The 9,230-nt window shown below is 37.5% G+C and overlaps 2 protein-coding genes across 13 annotated transcripts in view; both read left to right on the forward strand.

Moving 5' to 3' along the window:
- Positions 1-2,246, forward strand: part of ryr1b (ryanodine receptor 1b (skeletal)) — a 62,372-nt gene extending 60,126 nt beyond the window's left edge. For all 10 annotated transcript variants that reach the window (XM_085244115.1, XM_085244119.1, XM_085244117.1 and 7 more), the window contains 3 exons: positions 79-179; positions 357-408; positions 539-2,246. In XM_085244115.1, the coding sequence (XP_085100241.1) occupies positions 79-179; positions 357-408; positions 539-634 (249 nt within the window). In that variant the 3' untranslated portion in view covers positions 635-2,246. The remainder of the gene's footprint in view (positions 1-78; positions 180-356; positions 409-538) is intronic.
- A 996-nt stretch (positions 2,247-3,242) lies between these two features.
- On the forward strand, positions 3,243-8,582 carry LOC146560195 (galectin-4-like). Of its 3 annotated transcripts, XM_085244126.1 has the most exons (16): positions 3,243-3,345; positions 4,878-4,966; positions 5,261-5,465; positions 5,690-5,803; positions 6,253-6,276; positions 6,364-6,390; positions 6,506-6,541; positions 6,649-6,678; positions 6,793-6,828; positions 6,935-6,964; positions 7,075-7,110; positions 7,259-7,285; positions 7,386-7,415; positions 7,776-7,864; positions 7,955-8,120; positions 8,255-8,582. In XM_085244126.1, exons 1-16 carry the CDS (start codon positions 3,304-3,306, stop codon positions 8,399-8,401), a joined length of 1,128 nt encoding a protein of 375 aa, XP_085100252.1. In that variant the 5' UTR covers positions 3,243-3,303; the 3' UTR covers positions 8,402-8,582. The 3 variants fall into 3 exon arrangements, with proteins under 3 accessions (XP_085100252.1, XP_085100253.1, XP_085100254.1); XM_085244127.1 differs by lacking the exon at positions 6,253-6,276 and having other exon boundaries at positions 6,343-6,390; XM_085244128.1 differs by lacking the exons at positions 6,649-6,678; positions 6,793-6,828.
- The last annotated feature ends 648 nt before the right edge of the window (positions 8,583-9,230 follow it).

Here is a 9,230-nt window from a genome sequence, read left to right on the forward strand (position 1 = left end):
AATTTTAAACAACCTACATCTCTCTTTCAACTACTAGACATGATTTTGTTTATCATAAAGTTTCCTTTCTCCCTTTAGACAAAGTGTTTCATCTGTGGAATAGGGAGTGACTACTTTGATACGACGCCGCACGGCTTTGAGACACACACTTTAGAAGAGCATAACTTAGCCAACTACATGTGAGTGGCATTACAAACACAGATGTGACTTTCACGCCATTAAACATAATACTCTGTTATTTAAAATAGAAAATCAGCAGATATTTGTGCTAATTGTATTAATCTGAAAATCATGTTTAACCCCTTAATGCTAATGATTTTGACTTCTGTCAAGTCTCATTTGTGTTTCTGTTTCAGGTTCTTCTTGATGTATTTAATCAATAAAGATGAAACAGAACACACAGGACAGGTGAGTAAATATAGGGATTGATTTGAGACAAATATTGATGTTTCAAAAACAAAGGTGCAGGCCTCCTTAGTATTTTTTGGAATTGTTAATTTTGAAAGTCGGCATTCACCAACGTTGCACCATTTTTCAGGAGTCATATGTGTGGAAGATGTACCAGGAACGATGCTGGGACTTCTTCCCTGCTGGAGACTGCTTCAGGAAGCAGTATGAGGACCAGCTTGGATAAAGTCATGAATCTTTACTCTGCATCCAATGGAGAAAGAGAGGAGAGAGAAGATATGAAATTTTAAGATCAAACATATCTATGTCTTAGTTTTGTCCTTTGCCTGCACAGTTCTCTCCTCTGTTAAAGCTATGCACACTTTGACTGCACTGTTGTACCACCTGCAGCAGAATGTTGTTGGAGCTTATTTAAGAAAGGGAGAGTAATAACCGTGAGGCATAAGAAGATACAAGAAGCCAGGGGCCTTTTTATTCTGCTATGACTACACTACATGGCCTTTTTGTGAAATATACATAGTTTGCCTTGCATATCAGTTGTGTCTTTTCAAATGGGGCTCTTTCGTCGCTACTGCTGTAAACGTTTTAGTGCCTATAGCAAAGCCACTGCTTCAGCAATCTCGTTTAGATTTTCAGTTTCAACACTTTTCTTTGAGATATTTTATTTATATTATTTGTAAAATTAGGATTTTTTTTTGTACATGGCTGCTGCTGACTGGTATTACATGTCTGACTGTTGGTGTTTCTGCAATAAAAGCAGCTCGCAGTCATTTTTCTGAGATCCTTGAGAGGGCAGTAAAGATATTTGGCCGCCTCTCACTCTTTTTCTCTCAAAGCTTGTCTTCGGAGAAGCAATCGTGAATAGAAACTTCTGAACTGACTTGCCAAAATAAAAAAACACACTGACATCAGTACATGGCATGTACCGGTGTGAATCAGCTGTACAGACGAACCTACTTGGCACTCTTAAGTCTTACAATGCATCCCTGAATGTATGTGGTGCCCAATCTCTGCTGGTGTTTCCGTGCCATATAAGATATCGATGATGTACACACACATACACTATAAGAGGATGCCAAGGTTATTTATTCTTTATATGCAGATCAGATCTTCTGAAGACGACCGTTTTAGCCCGTCTGTATTTCTGGCCAACAGTCTGTTTTATGACACTTTATGCACAAATAAGTTTTTGTCAGTGCATTAAAATAAGTAATGAATGTATCTAACGTATACACTTTGGCCAAAGCGTCATCTGTATAACTGAGGAATGACTAGGCTGCCTGGACGCTTTTTGATGAAAAGACATATTTTACTTAAACCATAGATACATATATTTATTTTTATTTGGGGCTTTGAGGGATTTAAATGACCCTTGCTACTTTGTTGGACACGTGTGTCCTGTTTGTGACATCCTCAGTGGTGAAGAGAAATGGTCTTACACAGGTTTATATGCCCAGTTTGCAGTCAGAAGAGAAAGTTAGCTCTTGTTTTTGCTAGTTAGGTTTTTATGATCGGTATTTTTAGGAATTCAACATATGAATTATTTTCTCAATTTAAATTTGATGCATTGATCTCAGACCGTTCTGTCTCACTACGCCTCCTCCTGAACACATAAAAACTCATTTACTCTCCATCTTGTATTTAATGTTATTATATGTCAAATACAGAGCAGTATTTTGGTTGCTGATGACTCTGAAGTGTGCATTTGCTGCTGTAGCCCTATCAGAAGCAGTTGATGTTATGGAACTGAATAGAGATCACTACTTTCCACTTGACTGAGTGTCCTCTGACTGAACCCTGTGTTTCAATACAGAATAAACAGACTATTTTAAGGAGAATGTGAAGATGTCTCCTTATTTCCGTGCAAGCTTCTGTGTGTTTCTGGATGTACATCTCCCCAGATTTGTTCTTCATGTTACCTTGTATTTAGAAGTTACAAATTCCATTCATATTTGGTCTCACAAGGTTGTTCTCCAGTAAGATGAGCCAGGCAGTCTTCATGCATTTCTTTTGGGCGATAACACTGATTTTCATTTTGCAATTACACATTGAAGTGGCAAAAGCTAGAGTTTACATTTTATTAGATGAAAGATTTTATAGGTTTGATGGTGTCTTTAAAAACTTTAACTTAACCAAATATGAAAAGTCCTTAGTTAAGCAGGACACACCCATGTATTACTGTGACAGTTTTGTTCTTTGAATGAATTTGTGTGGGTCTACATTCAACCACACAACCATTCAGTGTGTTTACTTTACAAAGCACTTGCTGGATTAAGCTAACGCCTCCATGTAGTATGTATGCGTACATTTATGAGGTTACCTGAGTGGGAGATAAGGATTACTTGTGCTTCTATTTGGCTTTAGCAGATAGCCTTGTTTGGATATTTAATGAATCATACTTAGAGTACACACCTCTACGGTTCTGTTTTATGATATCAGGTTTCTGTGTGTACCAGAGGTAATTTATTCATACATACAGCTCTATTTCAAAAGAATTCTGTTGCACACAAACTACAAAATGCACTATAACAAACATCATTGTACATCATGTATTGAGTATGAATTTAATCAGGTCTACCATAAATAGAATGAGGACCATAGAATGAATCACCACCCTGTAGAATGGATACTCATTGGTTCATCATTTTGGTTTTTCCTTGCACAGCTGCACACAAATGCATTCTCAGTCTTTTTCTTTCAAGTGCCACTCCTCGGCAGGGGCAAAGGTTATTTGCATCACGTTACTCCAAAGTAAACACAGTGATGCAGGGCTGGGTGTGGTACCCTGTTCTACCCCTCCCTCACTGCTTGTATAAAATAAGGCATCTGGGTGGTATTAGTGTTCGGTGAAGTTCTCCTGTTTTGTTCTGCTTGCCCATCTTACTGACTGCAGCCATGTTTGTTGCTCCTCCTGGCTATCAGCCAATCTATAGCCCGGTAAGTATCTGCACGCACTGATACCCACAAAAATATGTTTTTTTCTATTAGGTCTTAAACAAGCGTCATTGTTTTTGTTCTGTTAATAACAATAATATTTGAGCCTATGGCACTGTGTGAATTTTATGCTGAGAAGATGTAATAAATTGTCCTTAGGTTCTCATAGTTTCATTACCATTACAGGATTTTGCAAATGTATTAACTCAAAAGTGCAATCACATACTTTGTTAGAGAATTCAGATAATATCACAATGGAAGGTCGGCCGTTTTTGTAAGGAGAAACCAAAAAAGTGACACCACAAAATGATAGCAAAGACTTAGTATTTTTAGTTGGATCTTCTTTTTAGTTATTCAGTTTTTTCCAGTGGTTCCCAAAAATGACACGTTTTAAGTGAGGGACATTAATGAAGGCATGAGATTAGGAAAGTTTATAACACTTAGAACAGGAGTAAGTAAACAACGTTCTAATTGTCCATAGTACTGGTCACGGTTCTTAGTAGAAGGATAGACTAAACAATCTGACCCATAAGGAAGTATAGGTCAGGATATACAGCTAAATTCAATTCATTTGTATTTATATAGTTCTAAATCACGACAGCTGTCGCTTCAAGACCCAGCCAGGCCCTAATAATCAGATAGCCCCCTGTGATCAAGCACTTGGGGAGGAAAAACTCCCTTTTAAGAGGAATAAACCTCCAGCAGAACCAGGCTCGGGCACCCATCCACCATGACTGTTTATGGGTGAGGGGACAAAGACAGGGCAGAACATTAACTGGAAGTGAGTCATAGATTAATAATGACTAGCGATAACATTCAAAGTTGTGCATAAACACACAAAGAAAGAAACGCGCAGTGCATTATGGAAAGTCCCCAGCAGAATAGGCCTATTGCACCATAACTAAGGGAGAGTTCAGGGTCACCTGTTTCAGCCCTTTTGTTGAACATGGCTTGTTAATAGATTGATTAATCATATTTAAGACTTGTCCACTGTGGTGTATACTGAGGTAAAAATACAAAAATTATGTATTTTTCCAAAGAATTATGGAAGACAGTGTATATAATACATGGACTGTGTGTGTTTTGCCATGCCCAGTAACAGAGAGAGAGGCCAAATTGAGAGAGTAAGAACTGTTGTGAAATAAGATAAACACTAGACAGATTCACAATGCTGTCCATACTACCCAGGCCTTTGTATAAATATTGAAATGCTGGGCCTCTTTTGGCTTCATTGAAACAAATAATACATTTACAGATTTGGTACAAACCAAATAGAAAAGCCTGATTAATATTTTACATGCATCAAATATTATTGTACATTAAATCCTAATTTGACATTTAACTAGTAACTACACTAATAATATATACAAATATATTATGATTGTTCAAAATAACACTAGAGTACTGTAATTAATCACTGCAAAGTAATTTGTAACTTGATTTAATCATAATATGACTGACATTTGGACTATGAAGTGCATACATTCCACAGTGTTGCTGTGTTACAGTTACTTAATATTTTGTCCCTGGCACAGGACATACCCTATCTAGGGCCTATTAATGGAGGGCTGAGGGAAGGAACATCCATCTATATCCAGGGGACCATTCCCAAGCACATCACCAGGTGAGGGGAAGACATAAACTCGTGACCCTATACACTTTACAGAAAATTTGTTATAGTCAATAACTGTTAAACAGTTTTGTCTGTTTCCAAGGTGGTTGTCTTTAGCTATGATTTATCATTTATATCCAAGAGGCAGCAGTGATTCAGGATCATAGTCCATTAACGGGCAGAGTAAAAACTGCACATACCTCACTGTGTCAACATATTAAGCTCTTTTTTTTCTTTTTCTTTTTTACAACAGTTACAGTTTCCTAATCTTATCTGCTTTCTTTCTTTCTTTCTTTTCATTGGCAGGTTCTTTATCAACCTGATTTGTGGAGAATCTGAATCCAGCGACATTGCCCTACACTTCAACCCTCGATTTGATGGCAGGGACAAGGTGGTCTTCAACACCTGTCAGAATGGATCCTGGGGGTCAGAGGACAAGATTCACAAAATGCCTTTTAGAAAGGGAGAGCATTTTGAAATGGTCATCATCGTTACTTTGCAGGGCTACCAGGTCAGGACAAACTGTTGTACAGACAATGAAAACAAATTCTATGTATGTAAAAATGTAAAAATCTATTCATGTAAAAGCTGTAAATGAAGACTCAATAAATGGTTTATTCTCAGTATAATATAATTGTAAGGTATTATAGTCAGTATGTGATCAGTTATATTATTACCACTTATGCTTCTTTTATTGATTTAATCCAACACAAATATGACATTATTCTGTTGCAGATTAAAGTAAATGGGATTGATTTCCATATTTTTCAACACCGCATCCCTATGGAGCAAGTTCGTGGGCTGCAGATTGCAGGAGATGTTTCCATCCAGACGATTAATTTTATTGGGGTGAGTCCTCAGCTCCGTGAATCTTCCGCATTGATGCTTCGGGCTTTGCTGGGAAAAATAAATTAAGTCAAAATTATCAAAAGTTTAGATTTAACAAGTCTGGCAGCTGTTGGCTAAGGATTTCTGCTTATGTGCCCAATAGGGCATGCATAGGTATCATGAAGGAATGGGAATAATTAAAAAAGAACGTGTTGCATCATATTCAGAAAAATCTTTTCTTTCATGTTTTGCTGGGTTTAAAAGTCATCTCTTTACAAATGTGAAATTAGCAGATGAATAAATATGTTTGTATGAATGAATGAATATGTATGTTTCTATCAATATGCCAGATTTCTCCTTGTATTTCAAACAACACAATCTTCTGTGTTTGATCATTATTATGGTCAACAGCACTTACTTTGTGAAGATTTTGTTTTTAATTCATTTTTCCCCCTATTTGATCTTTTTAGGGTGGAATGGGAGGAGGAATGGGAGTGAGTATATATATGTAATATCAAAATGATACAAATTAATTTACCACAGCTTTTTCATGATTACAGTCATTACCTGCTTTTCAACAGGGAGGATATCCAGGAGGTGGCATGGGGGTATGTTACTTTTGCTCAGATGTGATTTGCATTCTGTTTATTTAAATATTACTGTAGTGAGATAAAGTGTGCATATATTTAATTTGAACTGCACCGTGCTTCTTTTGACATCCAGGGAGGTTACCCAGGTGGCATGGGAGGAGGAATGGGAGTAAGTGTACTGAGTAACTGAACATTTGCTTTTGATAAGATCACTGTAATTTTTCAAGTGCCACATTAGTACGCAAATGGTAAAACATACATATTTGAACTTTTCAGCCAGGAGGATATCCAGGAGGTGGCATGGGGGTATGTTACTTTTACTGAAGCATGTTTTACATTCAGATTCTTTAAATATTACTGGATCTGTAGTGAGAGGAAGTCTGCACATTTGAACTGCACTGTGTTTCTTTTGACATCCAGGGAGGTTACCCAGGTGGAATGGGAGGAGGAATGGGAGTAAGTGTACTGAATATTGTATATTTTCTTTTGACAAGGCCACTGTAAGTTTTCAAATAACATGCTAGTACACACATCATTAAACAAACATGTTTGAACATTTCAGCCAGGAGGATATCCAGGAGGTGACATGGGGGTAAAAAATACTTTTATTCCTCAGATTTACATTTGCTATATTATAAAATGCAGGTCACACATATGTAACAGAATAAAGTAATTTTAAAATTTCTGATTGATTCCTTGCAGGATGGATATCCAGGAGGCATGGGAGGTGGAATGGGGGTATTGAATTATGTTATAACTTAAATAATCTGTGCAAGCTGAATTTTTATGACAAAAATCTTAATTTAAGTTTCATTTATCTTTCATTTTCATTTTGTTTTTGTATTTCTTTTTATTATTATTAATATCATTATTATTATTATTTAAGGGCAACTTTCCAGGCTCAAATCTGCCGGTGAGAACAATGCACAAAAAAATCGACACGTTCTTTTTATACACAGTTCATATATATTCACATTTGCTAAACCTACTCATATTTTCTATCTACTAATCAGGGTATGAGTGGGCAGCCAGTCTACAACCCTGTAAGTAAAATTTGCATAACACTCAACTTTCAGTCCAGTCACTGACTCCACGGGTATTATATCGAAAGATTAAATCTGAAAATATGAGGTGAATTTAGTCAAATGAAGATGATTTGTTTAGAGAACATAAACAAGCTCACATGCTGAACTTTGTTTAATGAAAATGTTCAATTTGACCTTTTCTATTATTATGACTAAGAAAAGCATGTGGGTTGTGAAGCTTGAACTTTTGTTGGTTTCTGAAATGATGCATAACAAAGAAAGTTTGACAATCACTGTTTTGTACACCTCTTATTAGGCCACCTGTGTTACTGTGTAATACTGTAATATTCATATAAGATATCTCATTTTGTTTTTAAGCCTGTGCCCTACTCCAACATCATCCCAGGAGGGATGTTCCCTAAGAGGACCATCATCATCAGAGGCATGGTTCCCTATGGAGCACACAAGTGTGTGATTTTAAGACTACTTGCCGAAATCTCTAGTGCAGTACTAAAGTGCTAACATGAATGTTTAACGCTCATGGATGTGTGTTTCAGATTAAGGATCAACTTTTTGGTGAGCAGATCTCGAGACATTGCTTTCCACATGAATCCCAGAGTGAGGGAAGGAATTGTTGTAAGAAACAGTATGATTGGAGGAAACTGGGGCCAGGAGGAGAGAGAAATGAGCATGAATCCATTTATGGAGGGCCAGTACTTTGATGTAAGTAACATCAGTCACGCAGTCGTAATATCAAGTCCTTATGATGAATTTTAGAAGCAAATTTTAATGTGATTTTGGCAAATTCTAGAAAACTTTGTGTGTCAGCATTCAAAAGTTTTCCCTCTGTCCCTCAGATGTCAATCCGTTGTGGAAACCAGAGGTTTAAGGTGTTTGTGAACGGGCAGCACCTGTTTGACTTTTCCCATCGCTGGCAGTCCTTCAATGAGATCGACATGCTGGACATAGAAGGCGATGTGCAGATCTCCTACATCCATTTCTGATACCCCCCCTCCCCAAAAAATAAATAATTTTGTGCAACTTTCAAAACTATGTCACCCACAGAGTTGCTTATCTCAGTTTCTTACCTGCTTTGAGATCAGATATCTCAATAAGATCAAATGTCACCTCAGTATCTGCTGTATTGTTTATACCAGTTAACTGAATTAATAAATCATTAATGATTCATGAATTAATTGATTTATTTCTTATGCAAAGCTTCTTCAGTTCAAAGTCAAATGGTGGAGAGTCCCAGATTTAAGCTCTGTGGGAGTAACCCACCGAGAGGGACAATGGACCCCCTAATGATCCTCTACCTAATCACATGAGCCAAGGTGTGAAAATGGGTGTGGATCACAATCAGCCAAGGTTTCAGGTGAGCTCATTGTGAAACCTAGCCCCACCCTATCATGTGATTTCCTGAGGTCAGATGGCCCAGGATGTGAGTGGGCATTAAGGCATCTGGGAAGGGATCTCAAAACTGGATTATAGATGGCAGACAGTTGGTGTCGTAAACCCCCGCCTCTGTTCAAAGATGGTCGCTCACAGTGGACGTAAATGGCTTCTTTTACTCCTCTTTCAAACCATCTGACCAAAATGTGAACATTGGCATCCTCGAAAGAGAGACCTTTGTCCTTTAGATGCAGATGGACCACCAAGTCTGAATAGTTTATATTAATGGGCCAATAGGTTCAACTATAGGAGCATGGGGGTGTGTTTAAATGAGACACAGACAGGAACGTGACTGGAAAGAACCAGTCTGCTTTAGTGAACCAAACCATAAGTTCTGACAACCACAGGGTTAAGGCACTTTACAGAATTGTGGAAAAGAAA

Source organism: Mchenga conophoros, linkage group LG14 (genome assembly GCF_057382185.1).
Source record: "Mchenga conophoros isolate Kocher_MC1m ecotype Shallow Benthic linkage group LG14, M_conophoros_male_GT1.1, whole genome shotgun sequence".
NCBI lineage: Eukaryota > Metazoa > Chordata > Actinopteri > Cichliformes > Cichlidae > Mchenga > Mchenga conophoros.

Bases quoted from the DNA above. Each gene is read 5' to 3' on its own strand.
- LOC146560195 (XM_085244126.1), top strand. From the start codon at position 3,304: ATGTTTGTTGCTCCTCCTGGCTATCAGCCAATCTATAGCCCG. The intron at 3,346-4,877 runs GTAAGTATCTGC...TCCCTGGCACAG, and splicing joins ATCAGCCAATCTATAGCCCG to GACATACCCTATCTAGGGCC. The intron at 6,277-6,363 runs GTGAGTATATAT...GCTTTTCAACAG, and splicing joins GAATGGGAGGAGGAATGGGA to GGAGGATATCCAGGAGGTGG.